The 27,006-nt window shown below is 42.9% G+C and overlaps 1 protein-coding gene across 1 annotated transcript in view; it reads right to left on the bottom strand.

Moving 5' to 3' along the window:
- Nucleotides 1-1,277: 1,277 nt before the first annotated feature.
- LOC112216622 (potassium voltage-gated channel subfamily G member 1-like) overlaps nt 1,278-27,006 on the bottom strand; it is a 50,007-nt gene continuing 24,278 nt past the window's right edge. Inside the window, exons 2-3 of the mRNA XM_024376609.2 lie at nt 3,506-4,402; nt 1,278-2,061 (exon numbers count right to left, since the gene is read on the bottom strand). Coding sequence (XP_024232377.1) covers nt 1,294-2,061; nt 3,506-4,315 — 1,578 coding nt within the window. The 5' untranslated portion in view covers nt 4,316-4,402 and the 3' untranslated portion in view covers nt 1,278-1,293. The remainder of the gene's footprint in view (nt 2,062-3,505; nt 4,403-27,006) is intronic.

The following is a 27,006-nucleotide window of genomic DNA, read 5'->3' as shown; positions in this document are numbered from 1 at the left end:
TCACTGGACCCTACCGACACACTAACACATACTACACTGACACACCAACACACACATACACACACATAGACACACTTTCACACTCTACATATACGCTGCTGTTATTATAATCTATTCTGATTGCCTAGACACTTTAACTGTTACCTATACGTACATATGATCTCAATTTCCTCAACGACCTCATACCCCCTGAACATTGACCCAGTACTCCTTTTATATAGCCTCGTTATTGTTATTTTATTGTGTTACTATTTTATTTTTTCATGAAGAAAATGTTTTATTAATTTTTAATAATGCATTGTTCTTAAAGGGCTCGTAGGTAAGCATTTCATGGTAAAGTCTACAGCTGTTGTATTAAGCACATGTGACAAATTAGATTTGATTTCATTTCATTTGCTGTGTTTTGAAAATAGACATATAAATGGTTAGGAAATAGCAGAAAAGTCAGTAAATTACAAATAAGTCCAAGCAATCATGAGGCAGATCAGATTAAGTTCAGTTAAACTTTAAAGAGAAAAATAAGTTCAAAACATTTAGCAATCAATAGCAAAAATGAAAACAAATGTACAATTTTTTTTTACACACAATTACTATGTTTTAGAAATACATTTGTGAGAGACGGAGAACATAATAACTATGTACAGATACATATTCCTTCATTGTTTTATACAGACAATTGCAACCCAGTGCTGAGCACCAATACACCTCCAACACAGGTAACTCTTAAGAAATATGGTTATGGACTCACACTTTACAATTGAGACACAAAAATGAATAAGAAATCGATCACATATTACATGTAGCCTATACTGTACGTCCATGTTATTTTTGATAAATTACTTTATGGAATATGATGTACTGTTATGTCAATCATCTAAAATGGTTTATTATAATTTTCTTTCTGCTATTGTGCAGATCTTTTGATTTCTGGGAACATTTCCGGCATCTGTTAAATCATAATGCTGTAGGCAGAGATGACGTCATCCATTGAAGAATAATAAACTCAAAAAATGGAAGCAGAGCATTGCCAGGTAATCTTACTTAACCCTTATTTTATCACTCTCAGTTTGTCTCTCTGTCTATAGTCTCTTTGTCTATAGTCTGTGCTTTGCGTCCTTGATCTCTTCTCTCATGCTCCTCAGTCATTTGGTTCCCTGTTCACAGATGAAGTTGCCAAGTTCTAACACCTATTTTCTCTAATTTTCTTTGTGTGCTGTGCCCTTTAATCATCCCTCCTCCTCCTCCTCCTCCTCCTCCTCCTCCTCCTCCTCCTCCTACTACTACTACTACTACTCAGTTGTCCCTGGCCCCAGAGGAACCACAGCTGGGGTAGTCACTCTCCAGCGACATGTTACTCCCCAGCCCGCCTATCCTCCTGCGTAACAGGAAGTGTGTCCGTCTTTGCAGTAGCCTCTGTTGCTCCTGCTTCAGCTCCACATAGGACCGGGAGAATGTATGGAAGATGGAGGTGACTGGGAACGCCATGAGAAGAATCCCGCTCAGGATACTGCTCAGAGCCACCACCTGACCCGGGATGCTCCTCGGAACCATGTCCCCGTAGCCCACTGTCGTCATGGTAATGACGGCCCACCAGTAGGTGGCGGGGATACTGCTGAACTCGTGGGTCGTAGCCATCTCGTTCTCAATGAGGTAGAGCAGCGGGGAGAAGAGGGCAATGGCCACGCAGAGGAAGAGGAGGAGTAATCCGAACTCCCGCGTGCAGCGCCGTGCAGTAAGCCCCAGAGTCTGCAGGCCCAATGAGTGGCGGGCCAGCCGCATCACGTACAGAATCCTCAGGGCACGGAGGATCCGGAGCACCAGACCCACCTTGTCAAGGTAACTGCTGCCCGAGCCCAGCTTCTTCTCCCCCTGGTAGCTGTCCACTACTAGGGTGATGTAGTAGGGCAGGATTGCCACCACGTCTATGAGGTTCAGAGGGCGTCTCAGGAAGGCAAGTTTGTCCCGGTCCTGGATGAAGCGCAGGGTGAACTCAAGGGAGAACCAGCCCACACACACCGTCTCCACTATGAAGATGTTGTAGCACATCTGGGAGCACTTGCCCTAAGAGGCACAGGAGACACTGGTTAGCACCTGTACATACATCTAATATTATGCATCTAGCATATACAACAGTATTCTTCACCATTTGTCCTATAAGGCTACAGGGTGTGTAGGCTTTTGTTCTGAACTCATTTTGGACCTTTTGTTGTTACAAGGATGTAGTTAGACACTAGAGGGAGCTATTATGCTGCCTAAAATCTAAGGGACATTATTGTGGTATACCAATTTGTATTCCTCAAATGTCAAATTGTAGACTGCAGGGCATCAAAAACAGACTCTATTTATAACAGACCATTTATTTTCTAGTCACAGCTTGTTGCCAATCTTTTCATGTTAAACTCCAAGATTGCACCTTCTCTGTTCACTGCTCAGATGGTTCTGTTCAGAGTGAGGTGTTGTGAGTGTAGGTGTTGCTTTATTAAGCTACATAAAAGATGAGAATGCAATGTACTGAACCAAAAACCTGACAAAACTCCTGAATGTAGTTAGCACCAGAAAATCCTCTCCAAGCCCAATGGTTATGTATTATTTGGGAGGTTGTTTCTAATAAATTGTTTTTGTGAAGATGTTTCAATTGATATTCAATTGTTAACCAATTCAAAACACATACAATATAATATAAAATGGCCTTTGAGTTGATTCTATTTCAGAAGAAAGCACGCAGTATTATTATGAAACACTCCCACACAGTCGGAAATGACTTATACCAGTGTATGATATCTACACAGTATGTACAATAAGCTTTTTTTCAGAAAGAACAGCTTTTAGAAAACAACATTCTCCTCTTCAATTAATTCTAACTGTGTAACAATATAATATATCAGGGATACAATTTTGGAATGCACTGCTCATGTACCAGCCTTTGGAGCCCCATATAAAGTAATTCCCCTCTGGGGTAATGAATTACCTTCTGGGTACAAAAATATGTTCCATAATGGTTACATACAGGTAACTGAGGCTAAAGACAAATTAATTGCTTGAAACCAGTGAAGTGCAGTGTGTGTGTGTGTGTGACTCCAATTTTCTATTTATTTTCTTTTTATCTGGCTACTGAGGCCAGAAAAAGTTAATTACCGCAGTGATTGAAGTCAGCCATGATAATGAGCACCTAAATTAGATTAGAACGAGACTTTTCCAAACGTTTTCTTTGCAAATTAGAAGAGTGGTCTGATGCCCACACACATAATCAATTATTCATTTTACTTGCCAAATGCTCTTTGAGCTTTGATATAAAAAAAGTTATTTACAATTTCAAAGTGCAGGCTTTGTTATCAAGGGTTGGGGAATTGAATTCTGTGTTGATGTAATGGCTATGTTAGTAATTATGTAATACGTATGGTGTAATTATTATGTCCATATGTAATAACTATGTAATATCCATGGTGAGAGTGTATGTCCTGTTGCCCTGTGCTGACGCTTCCTAGTCCTCATGATGTCCACCTACCTGCTCCTCCTCCTCTCTCATGGCCGGCATGGTGCTGATGGACAGGTTGACAGCCGTGATGGTGACAAACAGCACCGACAAACAGGCAAAGATCTTCCCTGGCAGGCCTGAGTGAGGCCTCTCCACCATGTCTCTCAGATTGTTCATATAATGTCCCATCCGTGTCTCCGTAGCCCGGGCGGCGCTGCCTCTGCGGTGCCCGCTTTCGGTGTCCATCATCAGCTCCTCCTCCTCATCCTCCTGGGCTGCCCGCTCCAGCTCGTCACACTCCTCCACCCGCTGGATGAGGCGGCGACGGCAACACCACTCTAGATTCTCCTCAGGGACCCCCCAGTAGAGCAGCTCCTCCCTGAAGGAGAGGGCACACATCTCCCTGAGGGATCGCAGCTTCCCGGCCCGCAGGAAGGTCAGGATGGTGCGGAAGGCGCAGGGCGAACGATCGAAGAAATACTCGTTGCTGGCAATGTCATAATCGTCGCAGACGCACATGATCTCGTCAAAGCTGCTGCAGAGGCGCAGCTGGCCCAGTCGGGACAGGGGGAAGTCCTCCAAGGTGGTCCAGGGTAATTGATAACGCAGCCCGCCGACATTGATAATGGCATGGAGTTTACGGGCAGCGGAGAGCGAGGTGGAGTTGGTGAGGTGGTGGTCTGGGTCCTCAGGTAGGAGTTGGGCCCGTTTGTAGTAGGCCCCCTTGAGGGCCTCTTGCTCTGACAGGGGCGGGGGTTGAGGGAGGAGGAGGGAGGCATCGGAGGCACAGCTCAGAGCGCTGTAGTCGTAGTCTGAGCCGTCGCCTGCCAGCAGAGTCATCTTTACCTATACAGGCACAGAACCTCCATGTGCACTCCCACCGCAGCTCACATTCCTGTGGTCAACCTCTCACGGACACACCTTTACCTTCGGGAGGGAAAGGACAAACACAAAAAATCATGTACTATACACTCTTAAAAATACTCTTAAAAGGTTGTTAGAACCTTGTTAGAACCTATGGTTCTTGAGGGAAATATGGCATTGTAGAATGTAAACATTTCTTGACCCTTGCATTAAAGGGATAGTTCACACAAATGACAAAATTACATTAGCTTCCTTACCATGTAACCAGTTTATGGACATGGTATGACAATAATGCATGCTTTGGTCTAGTTTACCTGGCACGGTTTCCAAATTATAAATCCCATCCCATTTTGTGGCACAAATCCCATTCAAGTCATGGAACTGACATTAGCATTTTTTGAGCATCATGTCCAAATTGTTCTAAAGAATCTAAAATGTATTGTTAAGCTCAACAAAGTCACTTATAGATCATTTGAATATGATTCACGAAAAATGCTAACATCGGTTCTATGACTTGCCAGCCACTGCCAGGTAAACTTAACCAAAGCATGGATTGTTGTCATTCATTATCAACAGACTGCTTACATGGTAAGGAAACCAAAATGTCATTTTGTTATTTGGGGGAACTATCCCTTTAAGAGTATAAGCCCCCAACATTCTTTTGGCATAGTTAGCCTCTTTCGTCAGTGGCCCGGGGCCCCAAATGCAGTAGTCCAGCCCTGTCTTTTGTATTTGCTTGAAGCTTAATGTCATACAGTACATCAAACTTAGGACATTTTCTCCACATCCTCCTCCACCCCTCCCCCACAAGTTATCGTGCCACTTTTTCTGAGATAATATCACCTGAAGTTGAACCTCAACCTCTGTCTGAAGAACACGTGCCTGGGATGACGGAATTGAAACTTTAGGGGAGTTACTTTTTCCTAACATTACTTCTTTGCATTTAACTGAATAAGACCTACAGTACATGATATTTGGTAGTGTATCTTGCTAGTTAGCTACATTTATATTGTTTCTTCTTTGAGTTGGCTCGTAGCATATCAATCAGCTGGCTGGGAAGCTAACTGCTCATTCCTGTCTATACAACTAGGTGAACATTTCTCTATGTAGGCAGAACCAGTGCCACACCTGTTGTTTTTTGTTGTCGCCTATTTTGCATGTTATTTTGCCATTAATACGTGTCACATATCAGTTTGAAAACAATGTAAAAAAATCAAAAAATCTTTCAATGAATAAATCCACATACAAATATGGTCTCCTTTTTGCTTTCTTGAGTAAGGCAGCTCCAAAATGCAGGTGTTTCAGCCTAGCTCAGTGCTTTCTGTGGTGGTGGGGCAGCCAGCGGAAAATACGCAACGTAGGGGTTGGTAATGTTCTTTAGTTGCTCAATGTTTTGTCACTCATAGGGACACTACGTCGCCACAAAATCTAGGTGTAGAGCTCGAAAATGTAAGCCCCTTAGGTGCTGCCACAGAGTTACATTAGAAGTGCCCATCCAAGAAGGCTCAAAGTCATTGGCCACAGATAAAATGATGTCAAATCACATTATATCCACTGTAGCTTTGATTGGACTAATCATGTCAACATCATACTTTCATAAATTAGCTGGCAAGCTAGCAGTCATAATCATGAATCAAGTCCACAATCAACTAGCAAAGCCTTTTTAATCCTTTTTGTATGAAGATAAATTAATGATATAACGTATCGGTGCTCATCGACTATTGGACATAAACATTACACAACAAGTTGTAAATCGGAAATTCAACAATGAGTGGTTTGGAAGGAATGAGTGGCTAACTGCAAGCATTGAAAGGCATTCACTAGCCTGGTATTAAGGGGAGTGGGTGTGTGGTCCAAGTCTGGGTTTAAGGGTCTCTTTCCAAGCTTAAAACTTAAGCTTTAAGCTTAAAGCTTAAAGCTTAAAACGACTTGAAGATCACCGACGTCTTGATTCAACCTTGTTCCCAGTTGTCATGAATGCACCATAAATCCAGAGAATGCCAGACTTTCATGACAATGTTTGATGACAAAATATGCCCATGAAGGACCGTCGCACCACTTTCCTATTCAAGTGAGCACAGCACAAGAAGGTGAGTCCAAAAATGTATTGTATGCTGCTGCATAAGTGATGTAATATGCCAGGGAGATATGTATACTGTAGCTAAGTAACACTAAATGTATGTTATGGAGTAAGGTATTAGTAGCCTATGTGCCTCACCCTAATAATTTGGTTCCTTTCCCCCTCATGACTAAGCCTACTGTTCTGACTTGGTGGTCCACATGTAGCCTATAGTCTGTTTTAGGGAAATGTCATCATCTAATATTGTAAGAGCTTTCACTGTCTGCTTATATGGCCCCTTTATTTATCCTGCGGTTCAGAGTTGCTGTAAAACAACACATTTCACTGCACCTATGTGACAATAAAACATTTAAGTTTTAGGAGTAGATATTGAACTTTCAACATTAATTTTCAATGGTATCAAATCAAATTTTATTTGTCACATACACATGGCTAGCAGATGTTAATGCGAGTGTAGCGAAATGCTTGTGCTTCTAGTTCCGACAATGCAGTAATAACCAACAAGTAATCTAGCTAACAATTCCAAAACTACTACCTTATAGACACAAGTGTAAGGGGACAAAAAATATGTACATAAAGATATATGAATGAGTGATGGTACAGAGCGGCATAGGCAAGATACAGTAGATGGTATTGAGTGCAGTATATACATATGAGATGAGTATGTAAACAAAGTGGCATAGTTAAAGTGGCTAGTGATACATGTATTACATAAAGATGCAGTAGATGATATAGAGTACAGTATATACGTATACATATGAGATGAATAATGTAGGGTATGTAAACATTATATTAGGTAGCATTGTTTAAAGTGGCTAGTGATATATTTTACATCATTTCCCATCAATTCCCATTATTAAAGTGGCTGGAGTTGAGTCAGTGTGTTGGCAGCAGCCACTCAATGTTAGTGGTGGCTGTTTAACAGTCTGATGGCCTTGAGATAGAAGCTGTTTTTCAGTCTCTTGGTCCCAGCTTTGATGCACCTGTACTGACCTCGCCTTCTGGATGATAGCGGGGTGAACAGGCAGTGGCTCGGGTGGTTGTTGTCCTTGATGATCGTTAAGGCCTTCCTGTGACATCGGGTGGTGTAGGTGTCCTGGAGGGCAGGTAGTTTGCCCCCGGTGATGCGTTGTGCAGACCTCACTCTGGAGAGCCTTACGGTTGTGGGTGGAGCAGTTGCCGTACTAGGCGGTGATACAGCCCGACAGGATGCTCTCGATTGTGCATCTGTAGAAGTTTGTGAGTGCTTTTGGTGACAAGCCGAATTTCTTCAGCCTCCTGAGGTTGAAGAGGCGCTGCTGCGCCTTCTTCACGATGCTGTCTGTGTGGGTGGACCAATTCAGTTTGTCTGTGATGTCTACGCCGAGGAACTTAAAACTTACTACCCTCTCCACTACTGTTCCATCGATGTGGATAGGGGGGTGTTCCCTCTGCTGTTTCCTGAAGTCCACAATCATCTCCTTAGTTTTGTTGACGTTGAGTGTGAGGTTATTTTCCTGACACCACACTCCGAGGGCCCTCACCTCCTCCCTGTAGGCCGTCTCGTCGTTGTTGGTAATCAAGCCTACCACTGTTGTGTCGTCCGCAAACTTGATAATTGAGTTGGAGGCGTGCGTGGCCACGCAGTCGTGGGTGAACAGGGAGTACAGGAGAGGGCTTGTATTGTATTGGTATTGTCCTTAATCAGGTAAAAACTGCTGAATGAGTCCAAAAACCGCTGTAATTTATTTATTTTCATGGTAGTTCATTCAGCCTCATTCACTGCTGTTAAAAAACATAGCTGATATGGCTGACTTGCTTAAACAAAATCTGGTTTCTACTGACAATTGACATGCACAAACTATGGCATAATGAGGTGACGAGCAGATAAGAGGCAATCCGCAATTTTGATTAAGACATTAATGAGGGAGCTAGGACGGACATAGTCAATATAACTATTTGTTCAGCCCTTTGAAATGTACAGCGACTGAATTAATAACATGGGCTGTTCTTACAGTATTCTCTCTGAACACCAAGTCAGAACGGGAGGATAAATAAGGGGGCATATAAGCAGACAATGAAAGCTCTTACAATACTCAATGATTATATTTCTCTATAACAGGCTATAGACTACAGTACATGTGCACCATCAAGTCAGAACAGTAGGCTAAGTTATGAGGGAGGAAAGGGACCAAATGTTTAGGGTGAGGCACATGGGTTACTAACAGCTTACTACACAACATACCCTTAGTATTACTTTCTTGGCTACAGTATACATATCTCCCTGGCATATTTCATCATTTATGCAGCAGCACACTTTAATTTTTTTGACTCACGTTGTTGTGCTCTGCTCACTTGAACAGGAAGCGGCACAGAGGTCCTTCTTGTGAGCTCTAGAAAGAGGCCTGAAATCCCGACTTCGAATTCAGAGTTGGATGACCATTCAAAATTATTTTCCGTATTTTCACAGTCAGAGCAAGTTTGATCTGAGCTCCCAGTTGTCTTGAATTCACTAAAGTCTGAGATTTCCCAGGTCTGAGTTTTCAGTTGTTTTGAACGCAACAGAAGTCATGCTGGATTGGCAGCATGGCCAATGTATTCAAACTTTTCTGGCCCGTGGCGTTACCCCCTTTTTGGTGATATCCAATTGGTAATTACGATGTTGTCTCACCCCTACGGACTCAGCAAAAGTCGAGAGCCAAGCCGCACTGCTTCTTGACACACTGCTCACTTAACCTGGAAGCCAGCAGCACCAATGTGTCGGATGAAACACTGTCGAGCTGATGACCGAAGTCCACTTGCAGGCGCCCGGCCCACCACATGGAGTCGCTAGAGCACGATGAGACAAGGACATCCCGGCCAGCGAAACCCTCCCCTTACCCGGACGACGCCAATTGTGCACCGCCTCATTGGTCTCCCGGTCACAGCCGGCTGTGACACAGCCTGGGATCGAACCATGGCTGCAGTGGTGCCTTAGGACTCATTGTTGAATTTGCAATTTCCAACTTGTTATGTAATGTTTATGACCGATGAGTACTGATACATTTTATCTATAATTTCTCTTCATATGACAGGGATTGAAAAGTATTTGCCAGTAGATTGCAGACTTGATGCAGGATGATAACTGCTTGCTAACTAAGATTTTGAAAGCATGATGTTGACATGATCAATCCAATCAAAGCTACGGTAGATATAACGTGATTTGATGTAATTTTATCTCTGGCCAATGACCTTGGGCCTTCTTGGATGGGCACATCTAATGTAAATCTATGGCAGCACCCAAGGGGCTGGAATTTTCAAGCTCTACATGTAGATATTGCGGTGATGTAATGTCCCAATGACTGACAGAATACTGAGACAATCTCAGCGAACATTACCAACCCCTATACTCTGTACTTCCACTGGCTGCCCCACCACCACAGAAAGCACTGGGCTAGGCTGAAACACCTGCATTTTGGAGCTGCCTTACTCAAAAAAGCAAAAAGAGACCATGTTTGTATGCAGCTTTATTAACTGAATTATACATTTTTGTACATTGTTTGCAAACTGATATGTGACATGTATTAATGACAAAATAACATGCAAAAATATATATACACCTACTATATACACCTAATCATTCTGAGGCTGGTAACTCTAATGAACTTGTCCTCTGCAGCAGAGGTAACTCTGAGTCTTCCTTTCCTGTGGTGGTCCTCATGAGAGCCAGTTTCATCACAGTGCTTGTTGGTTTTTGCTACGGTTTTGAAACTTTGAAACTTGTTGATTGACTGACCTTCATGTCTTAAAGTATTGAGGGACTTGTTTCTCTTTGCTTATTTGAGCTGTTCTTGCTATAACATGGACTACCATATAGGGCTATCTTCTGTATACCACCCCTACCATGTCACTACACAACTGATTGGCTCAAACGCATTAAGAAGGAAAGAAATTTAACAAGGCACACCTGTTAATTGAAATGCATTCCAGGTGACCTCATGAAGCTGTTTGAGAGAATGCCAAGAGTGTGCAAAGCTGTCATCAAGGCAAAGGGTGACTACTTTGAAGAATCTCAAATATAAAATATATTTAGATTTGTTTAACACTTTTTTTGGTTCCGTATGTGTTATTTCATAGTTTTTTCACTGTTATTCTACAATGTATAAAATAGTAAAAATATAGAAAAACCCTGGAATGAGTAGCTGTGTCCAAACTTTTGACTGGTACTGTATATATTTTTTATTTACTTTTTTTAGCTAAACAGATAGTGCTCAAAACAGGTGGGTCTGCCCTGAATGACGGGTCGCCACTGCACCAATCTGAGGTAAAATGTTGGGTAATATACATTAATTAGATACGGACAAATTATTTAATTTTATAGTTTAGCATGATAGTGAATGAAGCAAACTCACAGATTTTTTCAGTAATGAAATATATTTCTCACTAGTAAAAAAAAAAATGAATCAAATCAAATGTTATTTGTCACATGCGCCAAATACAACAGGTGTAGACCTTACAGTGAAATGCTTACTTAAAAGCCCTTAACCAACAATGCAGATTTAAGAAAAACAAGTGTTAAGAAAGTATTTACGAAATAACTTTTCTATTTCTATGTTTTGGCCGGGTATGGTTCTCAATCAGGGACAGCTATCTATCGTTGTCTCTGATTGGGAACCATACTTAGGTACCCTTTTTCCCACCTGTGTTTGTGGGAAGTTAACTTGGTTTGATGGCACATAGCCTTAAGCTTCACGGTTGATTTTGTATTGTTTATTGTTTTGTCGGCGTCATTTCGAATAAAAGAGAAAATGTACGCTCACCACGCTGCACATTGGTCCAGTTCTTTTAACGGCGGTTACAAGAATAACAATAAAATAAAAATAGCGAGGCTATATACAGGGGCTACCGGTACAGATTCAATGTGCCGGAGCACAGGTTAGTCAAGGTATTTGAAGTAATATGTACATGTAGGTATAGGTAAAGTGACTATGCATAGATAATAAACAGAGAGTAGCAGCAGTGTAAAAAGTGGGGTTAGCAATTTGGTTCGCTGTTCAGGAGACTTATGGCTTTGGGATAGAAGCTGTTATAAGCCTTTTGGACCTGGACTTTGTGCTTTGTACCGCTTGTCATGTGGTAGCAGAGAGAACAGTCTATGACTAGGGTGGCTGGAATCTTTGGCAATTTTTAGGGCCTTCCTTTGACACCGCCAGTTATAGAGGTCCTGGATGGCAGGAAGCTTGGCCCCAGTGATGTACTGGGCAGTACGCATTACCCTCTGTAGTGCCTTATGGTTGGAGGCCGAGCTGTTGCCATACCAGGCGGTGATACAACCAGTCAGGATGCTCTCGATGGTGCAACTGTAGAACCTTTTGAGGATCTGAGGAACCATGCCAAATCTTTTCAGTCTCCATAGGGGGAATAGGTGTTGTTGTGCCCTCTACCTGACTGTTTTTGTGTGTTTAGACCATAACAGTTCGTTGGTGATGTAAAGACCAAGCAAATTGAAGCTCTCAACCTACTCCACAACAGCCACATCGATGAGATTGGGGGCGTGCTTGGCCCTCCTTTTCCTGTAGTTCATAATAATCTCCTTTGTCTTGATCATTTTGAGGGAGAGGCTGTTATCCTGGCATCACACTGCCAGGTCTCTGACCTCCTCCCATTAAGCTGTCTCATCATTGTCTGTGATCAGTCACTGTTGTGTCGTTGGCAAACTTACTGATGGTGTTGGAGTCGTTCTTGACCATGCAGTCATGGGTGAACAGAGAGTACAGGATGGGACTGAGCATGCACCCCTGAGGGGCCCAGTGTTAAGGATCAGCGTGGCAGATGTGTTGTTACCTCCCCTTACCACCTAGGAGTCGCCCTTCAGGAAGTCCAGGATCCAGTTGCAGAAGGAGGTGTTTAGTCACAGGGTCCTTAGCTTAGTGATGAGCTTTGAGGGCACTATGGTGTTGAACGCTGAGCTGTAGTCAATGAATAGCATTCTCACGTAGGTGTTCCTTTTTGTCCAGATGGGAAAGGGCAGTGTGGAGTGCAATAGAGATTGCGTCATCCTTAGATCTGTTGGGGCAGTATGCAAATTGGAGTGGGTCTAGGGTTTCTCGGATAATGGTGTTGATGTGAGCCACGACCAGCCTTTTAAAGCACTTCATGACTACAGATGTGAGTGCTACAGGTCAGAAGTAATTTAGGCCTGTTACCTTGGTGTTCCTGGGCACAGGGACAATGGTGGTCTGCTTTAAACATGTTGGTATTACAGACTCGGTCAGAAACAGGTTGAAAATGTCAGTGAAGACACTTGCCAGTTGGGCAGCGCATGCTCGGAGTACATGTCCTGGTAATCCGTCTGGCCCTGCGGCCTTGTGAATGTTGACCTGTTTAAAGGTCTTACTCACATCGTCTATGGAGAGCATGATCACACAGTTGTCCGGGAACAGCTGGTGCTCTCATGCGTGCTTCAGTGTCGCTTGACTGGAAGTCTGCATAGAAGTAATTTAGCTCATTTGGTAGGGTCATGTCACTGGGCAGCTCGCGGCTGTGCTTCCCTTTGTAATCGTAATAGTTTGCAAGCCCTGCCACATCCAACGAGTGTCAGAGCCGGTGTAGTAGGATTCAATCTTAGTCCTGTATTGACGCTTTGCCTGTTTGATGGTTCATCGGAGGGCATAGCAGGATTTCTTAGAAGCTCCTTCAAAAGTGGCAGCTCTACCCTTTAGCTCAGTGCGAATGTTGTCTCTAATCCATGGCTTCTGGTTGGAGTATGTACAGTGGGGAGAACAAGTATTTGATACACTGCCGATTTTGCAGATTTTCCTACTTACAAAGCATGTAGGGGTCTGTAATTTTTATCCTAGGTACACTTCAACTGTGAGAGACGGAATCTAAAACAAATATCCAGAAAATCACATGGTATGATTTTTAAGTAATTAATTTGCATTTTATTGCATGACATAAGTATTTGATCACCTACCAACCAGTAAGAATTCTGGCTCTCACAGACCTGTTAGATTTTCTTTAAGAAGCCCTCTTGTTCTCCACTCATTACCTGTATTAACTGCACCTGTTTGAACTCGATACCTGTATAAAAGACACCTGTCCACACACTCAATCAAACAGACTCCAACCTCTCCACAATGGCCAAGACCAGAGCGCTGTGTAAGGACATCAATGATAAAATTGTAGACCTGCACAAGGCTGGGATGGGCTACAGGACAATAGGCAAGCAGCTTGGTGAGAAGGCAACAACTGTTGGCGAAATTATTAGAAAATGGAAGTAGTTCAAGATGACGGTCAATCACCCTCGGTCTGGGGCTCCATGCAAGTTCTCACCTCGTGGGGCATCAATGATCATGAGGAAGGTGAGGGATCAGCCCAGAACTACACGGCAGGACCTGGTCAATGACCTGAAGAGAGCTGGGACCACAGTCTCAAAGAAAACCATTAGTAACACACTACGCCGTCATGGATTAAAATCCTGCAGCGCACGCAAGGTCCCCCTGCTCAAGCCAGCGCATGTCCAGGCCCGTCTGAAGTTTGCCAATGACCATCTGGATGATCCAGAGGAGGAATGGGAGAAGGTCATGTGGTCTGATGAGACAAAAATAGAGCTTTTTGGTCTAAACCACTCGCCATGTTTGGAGGAAGAAGAAGGATGAGTACAACCCCAAGAACACCATCCCAACCGTGAAGCATGGAGGTGGAAACCTCATTCTTTGGGGATGCTTTTCTGCAAATGGGACAGGACGACTGCACCGTATTGAGGGGAGGATGGATGGGGCCATGTATAGCGAGATCTTGGCCAACAACCTCCTTCCCTCAGTAAGAGCATTGAAGATGGGTCGTGGCTGGGTCTTGCAGCATGACAACGAGCCGAAACACACAGCCAGGGCAACTAAGGAGTGGCTCCGTAAGAAGCATCTCAAGGTCCTGGAGTGGCCTAGCCAGTCTCCAGACCTGAACCCAATAGAAAATCTTTGGAGGGAGCTGAAAGTCCGTATTGCCCAGCGACAGCCCCGAAACCTGAAGGATCTGGAGATGGTCTGTATGGAGGAGTGGGCCAAAATCCCTGCTGTAGTGTGTGCAAACCTGGTCAAGAACTACAGGAAACGTATGATCTCTGTAATTGTAAACAAAGGTTTCTGTACCAAATATTAAGTTCTGCTTTTCTGATGTATCAAATATTTATGTTATGCAATAAAATCGAATTAATTACTTAAAAATCATACAAATGTGATTTTCTGGATGTTTGTTTTAGATTCCGTCTCTCACTGTTGAAGTGTACCTACGATAAAAATTACAGACCTCTACATGCTTTGTAAGTAGGAAAACCTGCAAAATCGGCAGTGTATCAAATACTTGTTCTCCCCACTGTACGTACGTTCACTATGTGGACCACGTCATCGATACACTAATTTTTGAAGCCAGTGACTGATGTGGTGTACTCTTCAATGCCATCGGAAGAATCCCAGAACATATTCCAGTCTGTGCTACCAAAACAGTCCTGTAGTTTAGTAATTCATCATCTGACCACTTCCATATTGAGCGAGTCACTGGTACTTCCTGCTTTAGTTTTTGCTTATTAGCAGGAATCAGGAGGATAGAGTTATGTTCAGATTTGCCAAATGGAGGGCAAGGGGGAGCTTTGTATGTGTCTATTGGTCTGGAGTAAAGGTGGTCTAGAGTTTTTTTCCCACTGTTGCACATGTAACATGATGGTAGAAATGAGGTCAAGCAGATTTAAGTTTCCCTGAATTAAAGTCCCCTGCCACAAGGAGCGCCACCTCTGGATGAGCATTTTCTTGTTTGCTTATGGCCTTTTCAGCTCCTTCAGTGCAGTCTTAGTGCCATCATTGGTTTTTGGTTTTAAATAGACAGCTACGAACAATATAGATGAAAACTGTATTTTTTTGGTAAACAAATATGTGTATATACAGTATATTTAGGGACTGGATCAGCTTTAATACTGAAAACTCTCTTGGTAAATAGTGTGGTCTACAGCTTACCATGAGATACTCAGGCAAAACCCAATATTCTGATTCTTTTTCCCCCCTTTTTTTTCCATTTGACCCCCTTTTTCTCTCCAATTTTGTGGTATCCAATTGTTTAGTAGCTACTATCTTGTCTCATCGCTACAACTCCCATACTGGCTCGGGAGAGACGAAGGTTGAAAGTCATGCGTCCTCCGATACACAACCCAACCAAGCCGCACTGATTCTTAACACAGTGCGCATCCAACCTGGAGAAAACATTGTGCACCTTGCAACCTTGGTTAGCGTGCACTGCGCCCGGCCTGCCATAGGAGTCGCTGGTGTGCAATGAGACAAGGATATCCCTACCGGCCAAACCCTCCCTAACCCGGACAACACTAGGCAATTTGTGTGTCAGCCCCACGGACCTCCCGGTCATGGCCGGTACGACAGAGCCTGGGCACGAACCCAGAGGCTCTGGTGGCACAGCTGGTGCTGCAGTACAGCACCCCCACTGCGCCACCCGGGAGGATAATATTCTGATTCTTACAAGGCACCCTGACCTATGACCCATATATATCTCCGCCACTTCTTCATGCTAATGACAGGGATTTGGGCCTGGCTGATTTGTAGCAGGCTGAATGTTTTACGTCCCTACTCTTCGCCAGTGCTTTTATATAACTGGCTACCATTGTTTAATGGTTACCCAGTCATTCACAATAGCTTGATTAGTGATTGCTAACTGGCTAAAGTTATATGGACATGACATATGGGGCATTTATTGGGGGAAAATTGTACTTGATAGTTAGGATTTCTAATTGACATTCTATATGTATCCTGCAATTTAACTTATAAGTTATAAGCAATTTAACTTATAAGTTCAAAGAAGTGATGAGTTAATTTCATAGCTGTAATATATTTTTGTTACTTTTAAAAGGATTATTTTACAATCATGTAAGGGATAATCAATGAGGAGCTATGCGTTCTAAGGAAAATAAAGTACGTTGTGAAGTTGTTAGTCACAATGCATAGCCTAAGCGGAGTGGCACCAAGCTTCCATGGAGTTGCATTATTTTCCAAAGAAAGCATAGAACCCTGAGTTGATTATCCCGCTTATACTACGGCTATAATTTAACACATTTGCCACTAGAAATGTGTTAATTTCCCGGTAAAAATGTGTTCACCATCCACTGCAGTAGCTAGAAAATGTATCAGATAGCTACAGCCTTGGTAATCAAACAGACTTGCTAGCTTAGCGAACCAAACCATCAATTCTCCTACAGTAGCTTGCTGTTATGAAAATTAAATTCAACAATGCCAATAATGTTTTCAATTCTACTTTCAAAATCAGCTTAAACATAGAACATGTAAAAATGAACTTCATAGCCTTTGAATATTGCTGGGCATTATAGGGAAATCATGCATGCTCTAGAATGCCCTTCAAGCCAATCAGAAACAAGATTTCAAAAATCCCACGGTATAAGTGGACATAATGTACATCACTATACCACAACATACATGGCACCAAATGTACAGGGTGTTGTGTTGTGACAATTATGGGAAACATCGAACACTACAAACATGAATAAATCATTGATTTAGCCTACTGTCTTTTCTCATTATGCCCCTAATGGAGAGATTATTGTCACAGCAGAGCAAAAGCCTCAAAAACAAAAAAAACTATTGCATTTAGTGGTCGATTCAGGATGTTTGAAACAGTTACTGATTGTGGCTGATTTCCCATTAATGCTCATAAAAGCTTTGTCTAATCAACATATAAAATGTCTTGGGTTTTGCGCATCAAAAGTTCTGACTCAGGATTTTAGGCAACAACATGATTTCACTGTGATGTTGATGCTTGATTGACAAAAGCTGAAATGATCCTGGCTTCTGATTATGTAGGGGGTGTCATTGTGAAATATGTCAATGTGAATAATTGTTGTTACGTGTCACCACACACAGACTTTGTTCAATTCAGCCAGAGGGGAACCATGTATCATGTAGTGGAGTCATGTAGCCATGAAAAACACTGGGTTAAAATGAAATATTTACTTGTAACCAAAACACAAGTAAAAACACATTCAGAGCCAAAGGTGAGGTGGTTCTGTTGTGATGGGAATCAAGATCTTCTAGAAAACTGCTTCTATTTCAGGAGCTTTGCATAACAACACTTATAGACAATAGACACACACACACACACACAGATACACAAACGCAATATGACATCATCATACACAGCGGGGTGACTTCCTGCTTACAAAAATGGATTTCTAATCTGCCAAGACTGTTACTATCGACTCTTCCTAATATGGACATTCCTGCCACATTGGTTCTGACTGCATTGTTGTTCTTGATGGCTGGCCTTTAAGCTGTCGAGGAAGCAGAACAGAGGTAAACCCACCCTGTTACCCCCTCCCCCCGGTTTGGTCACAGCAAATGGATTATTACAATAGAATGGTGTAGCACGACACCCACACTGTTGACCCCTGTTACATGAAGATGCAGTTTACACATCTTTAAACAAGAGTACTTGTCTAGATTAATTGATAATAATCTAGCCATGTTCTGACAGCAAATATCCGTTGTGTAACAGTTGCTCAAACTGAGAACAATATGTTGCTTTTTGTTTTTCCGAAGTTGTTTTTATTTTTCCAGACTATATGTTAGCGAGAGCATTTAGGGCTGGATTGATTGCATGTGGTATCTAAGGCCAAAACTATGTATGTACTGAACACTTTTTAACAGTACAATCACCTCTGCTTTATGCAGCTACACTTTCTACAACTAAACTCAGCAAAAAAAGAAACGTTCTCTCACTGTCAACTGCATTTATTTTCAGCAAACTTAACATGTGTGAATATTTGTATGATCATAACAAGATTCAACAACTGAGACATAAACTGAACATGTTCCACAGACATTTGCACCCCAGTATCTATACTTGCACATTCATCTTCTGCACATCCTACCATTCCCATGTTATATTGTAATTACTTTGCCACCATGGCCTATTCATTGCCTTATACCTCTCTTATCCTACATCATTTGCACATGCTGTATATAGAGTTTTCTATTGTGTTATTGATTGTATGTTTGTTTATTCCATGTGTAACTCTGTGTTGCTGTATGTGTCGAACTGCTTTGCTTTATCTTTGCCAGGTCACAGTTGCAAATGAGAACTTGTTCTCAACTAGCCTACCTGGTTAAATAAAGGTGACTAACAGAAATAGAATAATGTATCCCTGAACAAAGGTTGGGTCAAAATCAAAAGTAACAGTCAGCATCTGGTGTGGCCACCAGCTGCATTAAGTACTGAAGAGCATCTCCTCCTCATGGACTGCACCAGATTTGCCAGTTCTTGCTGTGAGATGTTACCCCACTCTCCCACCAAGGCACCTGCAAGTTCCCGGACATTTCTGGGGGGAATGGCCCTTGCCCTCTGAACCAACAGGTCCAAGACGTGCTCAATGGGATTGAGATCCGACCATGGCCATGGCAGAACACTGACATTCCTGTCTTGCAGGAAATCACGCACAGAACGAGCAGTAATGGCTGGTGGCATTGTCATGCTGGAGGATCATGTCAGGATGAGCCTGCAGGAAGGGTACCACATGAGGGAGGAGGATGTCTTCCCTGTAACGCACAGCATTGAGATTGCCTGCAATGACCACAAGCTCAGTCCGATGATGTTATGACCCACCTCCACCTCCAAATCGATCCCGCTCCAGAGTACAGGCCTACAAGCCCTCAGTCCAGCCTCTCTCAGCCTGCTGCGGACAGTCTGAACACTAATGGTGGGATTGTGCATTCCTGGTGTAACTCGGGCAGTTGTTGTTGCCATCCTGTACCTGTCCCACAGGTGTGATGTTCGGATGTGCAGGTGTTGTTACACGTGGTCTGCCATTGCGAGGACGATCAGCTGTCTGTCCTGTCTCCCTGTAGTGCTGTCTTAGGTGTCTCACAGTTCGGACATTGCAATTTACGGTCATTGCAATTTATTGCCATGGCCACATCTGCAGTCCTCATGCCTCCTTGCAGCATGCTTAAGGCACGTTCACACAGATGAGCAGGTACCCTGGGCATCTTTCTTTTTGTGTTTTTCAGAGTCAGTAGAAAGGCCTCTTTAGTGTCCTAAGTTTTCATAACTGTGACCTTAATTGCCTACCATCTGTAAGCTGTTAGTGTCTTATCAACCGTCCACAGGTGCATGTTCATAATTTTTTTATGGTTCATTGAACAAGCATGGGAAACAGTGTTTAAACCCTTTACAATGAAGGTCTGTGAAGTTATTTGGATTTTACGAATTATCTTTGAAAGACAGGGTCCTGAGAAGGGGACGTTTTTATGTAAATTTGCCTTTTGTAACACTTCAATTTCCGTCATGTGTGAAATACCGTAACTACCAATCCCACAACACAATACATTTTGTAGCTGTAAAAAAAAAAAACATGACAAAAAATCTCCAGTTTGAATGTTTTGTTATGCCTATGATTATAATGATTACAATAAATATTCTAATAGTATTTCTCTGATTCCTGACAGACTTTCCTTGGCAACGCCATAACAACCAAAAATACCACTAAGAAAACAAAATTGGATTTCAATTTTTTGAAGTTTCACTGTGCAGCCATAAGACCAACCACAAATTAAAACGATTAACTTCATCAGTGGCTCTGAGGGCCTTGTGGCTTATGTCCAAACTAATTAAATAAATTATTGTGTTTAAGGAGAGGCAGGTTAGCAAGTCGCAAATTGTGACAAATTAATGTCAGAGCGCAGGCGTCTTCAGCCACCAATCACTGGGTGAGGAAGGATCCTAGGGGTTCTAAAAATGGATGGATCGGAGTGCGTCACGGTCAGTGGATAGTTATTAGGCACCTGCACTGTCAGTTCCTCTGAGCCAATGATTACAGTTACTGTTGGCCTTCTCTCTGTTTCCCGCCTGTCACATTAGAGTGAACCACCCCAAGCGAAGCCAAAGATTATGGAGTACATTGACATTCGCCTATTCCTCTCTGGCAAAGCATCACTGTAACATTTAGCCTGCTTGGTATCCAATTGGAGGAATCTGTGTTTGGTTTGCCACTGGTTGTTTCTAAAGAACAGAGGGAACCAGCATTACTCATAGAAGGATATGTGTAAGATGAGGAGAGACACTTAGGTCACAATGATCAGCATCTTGAATCGACTCAACAGCTTGAACAAAACCAGCTTGAACAAGGCCACTGTTGTGATGGTCAATAGAAAGCAATAGTAATAGCATCTTTTTGTAGGCACTAACTAGCATTTATGTAATCACAATGAGCACATAAAGAACATAAAGACCTCATAATTCATAAAGTCCATGTTAACTGACTGATATCTCATAGAACAAAACGTATACGATCTCCTTAGCCTGTGTTAACCTCAGACCTTATTTTCTGCATTTATCCCAAAACTCCATTAATTTCCCCATAGGAATGATTGAACAAACTCATTCCCGGTTTTTAGGACGACAAGCTGGTGAGCTCTATAACACTGCAGTGACTCCCAACAGCATTCTATGTCTTTATGGAATACCACAAAAGTATAACAAATAGACCATTTTAGTTTCAACAAACCATATCCCATCTGCTTCTAAAATCCTAAATATCCAGTAAATCTTTCATGAAAATTACTAATTTATTGATGCTCCAAGGATATTATACTGATAAAAATCAAGAATAGAAAGACCAAAGACAGTAGACATGTGTTCCACTCTAAATTGCAGAACAATTAGTTATTTATTCTTCATGCTCCAACGGTCAAAATTCTCAAATAAATTATCTTAAAAATTCCTCTCCTCTTCTTAGCCCAAAGACATGGATGGCAAAGATACGATAGATAAAACCCTTATATTCTCCAGTTTTGTTTACTCTCTAGGGCCAGTAGTAACAGGTGTCTCCAGTCACAGGAGAACCCTTGTAGTTGTTGTGTTTTAGAACTCTGCTGTGCCTTTAAACACCTCCTTAAGGGAGATTTGTATTTCCCAGGGATCTCGGAGAAAGAGATGAAACAACACAGAGCCAGATACATTTTTCTCTTTCCACCAGATCGGGTGAGGTCTGGCCCTCTCTCGATGTGCCTCTCTGTGCAGGCGCTATGCCATGCTATCTATCGCAGCTTTGCCACAGGGCATGTTCTCTCCAGATTGCTTGTGAGTCACTGGCCTGGGCTGTGATTCCCTCTGTCTGCAGTGCTCATGCATTTCCAACTGTGCCTCGAGAAACTGACTCAAACTGTCTTTGGAAAGCACTACCAGAACATTTCAAGGGTCTGAGAAATATAGGATTGACTGTGGCTTTGAAATGCAACACGAATGAAGCAGATTTCCAACAGTACCTTGAGAATGTGACTGAAATTGCTTGGGAAATATAGTGAGCAACATACTTCATGTGTCTAATGAAGGCAATTACTGAGATCCTGGAATTGTGCCATTCAGGCCATCGTAATGTGACAAATATGAAGTTGATCCTTATTTGGTGACATTTTCTGGTCACACTTTGAATCAACATTGACGTTTCTGTTAGCTTTCAGAGGTCATTGGTTTGGTAATGAGTAAAAGGTTTCAGAGAAGTCTGTGTAAACACAAGTACATTATAGTTTATTAACTATACAAAGCTTAAATGCATTATACATGTTTTATTTAATATTTTACCCCCTTTTTCTCCCCAATTTCAATCTTGTCTCATCGCTGCAACTCCCCAACGGGCTTGGGAGAGGCAAAGGTGGAGTCATGCGTCCTCCGAAACATGACCCGCCTTAACACCCGGCAGCTTAACCCGGAAGCCAGCTGCACCAATGTGTAGGAGGAAACACTGTTCAACTGGCAACCGGGGTCAGCCTGCAGGCACCCGGCCCGCCACAAAGAGTCACTAGAGCACGATGAGCCAAATAAAGCCCCTCCGGCCAAACCCTCCCTTAAGTGGGACGATGCTGGGCCAATTGTACTACGGACCCGCGAATGGACCCTGTATTAATGCCTCTAGCACTGTAATGCAGTGCCTTAGACCGCTGCGCCACTCAGGAGGACCCCAAATACATCGTCTTAAATTATTTTTAAGCTAGACACATTCATGTTCAGTTTAGATCAAATGACCGAAACTGAGTCTGAATTTTTCCAATCTCTTATTAATGAAATATTTGGCATTTAAAACAGAATCTCGGTCTGTTAAATATAAAACTCACACCGAGGATGAATTAAGCAAATCATATATCTTATTTATCATACTGTTGGTTACTTTGATTAGTTTTGTATTCTCTGTAATCCTGTCTACTTGGTATGAGCAGAGAGATTTTTTTTCACCCTCTGCTATAGACTGGTTTCTCTATAGACCATTTTCTCTGTTTCTCCACACGTTATGTGAAATGGATTTTTGACCACAGAGATACTGAGCTCTGTCTGTCACTCACTCTCTCTTTCCCTCTCTCTGGCTCACTTGCTCTCTCTCTCTTTCTCGCTATGTCTCTCTCTCGCTCCTCTCTTTTCAAATCAGTTTTTTTATGCAGGCAAGAATCAACGCCTGGAGCAAACCTTATGCTTATGAATTGCGGAATCGAAAAAAGGCCCTTTTATGATGCAAGTGGGTGGATTTAATAAATTCTGAATACATTGGCACAAGAAATATCTCCAGGGCTATAATTGCTTTGCTAGCCTTCAACATTGTCCACCATATCCAAACGTCATTTACTTTAATCCACACAATACTACTACTTTACATTTTTCGTACAGTATAATGTATAAGGAGAGAGTGGGGTAAGTTGAGCCAAAGGGGTAAGATGAGCCACCCGTCTTTCTAGGGAACCATACACAAAATGTATAATTTGACCAAATATTTTATTTTATGATTATGAAATGTTAATGAAGACCATTTTATCTCTCCTGTGACTCTTACTTTGATGAAAACCCTTCATGCAATATTTTTAATCCTTCACTCATGCTGCTAAACATACCCTCGTAAAACTGACCATCCTAACGATCCTCGACTTCGGTGATGTCATTTACAAATTAGCCTCCAACACTACTCAACAAATTGGATGCAGTCTATCACAGTGCCATCCGTTTTGTCATCAAAGCCCCATATACTACCCACCACTGCGACCTGTATGCTCTCGTTGGCTGGCCCTCGCTTCATACTCATCGCCAAACCCACTGGCACCAGGTTATCTACAAGTCTCTGCTAGGTAAAGCCCTGCCTTATCTCAGCTTACTGGTCACCATAGCAGCACCCACCCGTAGCACACACTCCAGCAGGTATATCTCACTGGTCACCCCCAAAGCCAATTCTTCCTTTGGCTGCCTCTCCTTCTGCTGCCAATGACTGGAAAGAACGGCAAAAATTTCTGAAGCTGGAGACACTTACCTCCCTCACTAGCTTTAAGCACCAGCTGTCAGAGCAGCTCACAGATCACTGCACCTGTACATAGCTCATCTGTAAATAGCCCATCCAATCTACCTCATCCCCATACTGTATTTATTTATCTTGCTCCTTTGCACCCCAATATCTATACTTGCACATTGATCTTCTGCACATCCTACCATTCCAGTGTTTAATTGCCTTATTGTAATTACTTCGCCACCATGGCCTATTTATTGCCTTACCTCTCTTATCCTACCTCATTTGCACATGCTGTGTATAGATTTTTTTACTGTATTATTGATTGTATGCTTGTTAATTCCATGTGTAACTCTGTGTTGTTGTATGTGTCGAACTGCTTTGCTTTATCTTTGCCAGGTCGCAGTTGCAAATGAGAACTTGTGGTCAACTAGCCTACCTGGTTAAATAAAGGTGAAAAAAAAAGAATATTTTTTTTCTTGAAATTTGTTTTCTTTTGTGTGCACTGGGGAACCTTTTGACGTTAATCTAAGGAAATGTCCTTTCTTGCAGTGGTTATGTATTTCTTTCAGTAGAGAGTTCCCACTCTCAGAAAATGTTAGGCCATCAATGGGAACGATCAGAATTTTCTCCATTTATCTTAGTGTACCCTCCTTGTCCTTGTTCCTTGTTCCTTGTTCATGCCCTTAGAACTCCCCAGATAGACGCTTAGAAGACCCTGCCAATCCAATCAAACCCACAATCCTGGTGTAGCAAGCAACATTCTCTACCAACTGACCCACAAAGGACTTTCAACACCACCACAGCGTGACTGATAATAATTCATCCCAGTGGTGTTCAATGGGGTTGAGGTCAGGGCTCTGAGCAGGTCGTCAAGTTCGTCCACACCAATCTCAACAAACCATTTCTGTATAGACCTCGCATTGTAATGCTGAAACAGGAAAGGGCCTCCCCCAAACTGCTGAAACAGGAAAGGTCCTTCCCAAAATCTGTGGAAGCACAGAATCGTCTAGATTGTCATTGTATGTTGTAGTGTTAAGATTTCCCTTCACTGGAACAAAGAGACCTAGCCTAAATCATGAAAAACATCTCTAGCTGATGATTCCTCCTCCACCAAACTTTACAGTTGGCATTATGCATTGGGGTAGGTAGAGTTCTCCTGGTATTCGCGGAACCTACATTTGTACGTCGGACTGCCAGATGGTGAAGCATGATTCATCACTCCAGATTACGAGTTTCCACTGCTTCAAGATCCAATAGCGGCGAGCTTTACACCACTCCTGCCAATGCTTGCCATTGTGCATGGTGATCTTAGACTTGTGTGTGGCTGCTCGGCCATGGAAACCCATTTCATGAATCTCCCAACGAACAGTTCTTGTGCTGATGCTGCTTCCAGAGGCAGTTTGGAACTCGGTAGTGAGTGTTGCAACAGAGGAGAGACAATTTTTACGTGCTACATGCTTCAGCACTCGGCGGTCCCATTCTTTGAGCTAGTGTGGCCTACCACTTCACCGCTGAGCCGTTGTTGCTCGTAGATGTTTCCACTTCACAGTAACAGCACATACAGTTACAGAAATTTGATGAATTGACTTGTTGGAAAGGTGGCACCCTGAGCTCTTCAGTAAGGCCATTCTACTGCCAATGTTTGTCTATGGAGATTGCATGGCTGTGTGCTCGATTTTATACACCTGTCGGGTGTGGCTGAAATAGTAAAATCCACTAATTTGAAGAAGTGTCCAGATATTTGTGTATATATAGTGTAGTACAGTGCATTTGGAAAGTATCAGACCCGTTTACTTTTTGCACATTCCAGCCTTATTCTAAAATGGATTACCTATACACACCATACCCTATAACGACAAAGCTAAACAGTTTTAAAAAATAATTATTGCAAATGTATAAAAAAAATTAAACTGAAATATTACATTTACATAAGTATTCCGACCCTTTACTCAGTACTTTGTTGAAACACCCTTGGTAGCGATTACAGCCTCCAGTCATCTGGGTATGATGTTACAAGCGTGGCACAACTGTATTTGGGGAGTTTCTCCCATTCTTCTCTGCAGATCCTCTCAAGTTCTGTCAGGTTGGATGGGGAGCGCCGTTGCACAGTCTCGCCGCTGCACTGTCTCAAGTCTCTCCAAATATGTTTCATCCGGTTCAAGTCCAGGCACTGGCTGGGCCACTCAAGGACATTCAGAGACTTATTCTGAAGCCACTCCTGCGTTGTCTTGGCTGTGTGCTTAGGGTCGCTGTCCTGTTGGAAGGTGAACCTTCGCCCCAGTCTGATGCCTTGAGCGCTCTGGAGCATGTTTTCATCAAGGATCTCTCTGTACCTTGCTCCGTTAATCTTTCCCTCGATCCTGACTAGTCTCCCAGTCCCTGCCGCTGAAAACATCCCCAAAGCATGATGCTGCCACCACCGTGTTTCACCATATGGATGGTGCCAGGTTTCCTCCAGACATGTTGCATGGCCAAAGAGTTCAATATTGGTTTCATCAGACCAGAGAATCTTGTTTCTCATGGTATGAGAGTCATTTAGGTGCCTTTTGGCAAACTCCAAGTAGGCTGTCATGAGGCTTCCGTCTGGCCTGATTGGAGGAGTGCTGCAGAGATAGTTGTCCTTCTGCAAGGTTCTCTCATCTCCACAGAGGAACTCTGGAACTTTGTCAGAGTTACCATGGGGTTCTTGGTCATCTCCCTAACAAAGGCCCTTCTCCCCCGATTGCTCAGTCTGACCAGGCGGCCAGCTTTAGGAAGAGTCTTGGTGGTTCTAAACTTCTTCCATTTAAGAATGGAGGCCACTGTGTTCTTGGGGACCTTCAATGGTGCAGACATTTTTTGGTACCCTTCCCCAGATCTGTGCCTCAAGACAATCCTGTCTCTGAGCTCTACAGACAATTCTTTCGACTTTGTGTTTACCCTATCCTACAGACCAGGTTCCCAGAATAAGAAGGCAGACGCTCTGTCCTGGCTGTATGACACAGAGGAGCGGCCCATGGATCAGACTCCCATACTCCCGGCCTCCTGCCTGGTAGCGCCGGTCGTGTGGGACCTGGATGCGGACATTGAGCAGGCATTGCGTACAGAGCCCGTTCCCCTCCAGTGTCCCGTTGTGCATATCTACGTTCCGTCTGTTGTCCGTGACCAGTTGATCTATTGGGCCCACACGTCTCCCTCCTCTGGTCACCCAGTGATCGGTCGGATGGTGCGCTGTCTGACTGGGAAGTACTGTTGGCCCACCTTGGCTAAGGACGTGAGGGTTTATATTTATATTTTTTAGATTTTTATATTTAAAGTTTG

Source organism: Oncorhynchus tshawytscha, linkage group LG16, assembly GCF_018296145.1.
Source record: "Oncorhynchus tshawytscha isolate Ot180627B linkage group LG16, Otsh_v2.0, whole genome shotgun sequence".
Taxonomy (NCBI): Eukaryota; Metazoa; Chordata; class Actinopteri; order Salmoniformes; family Salmonidae; genus Oncorhynchus; species Oncorhynchus tshawytscha.
Note: the sequence above shows the minus strand (reverse complement) of the source record. Positions and strands in the feature narration are given on the sequence as shown.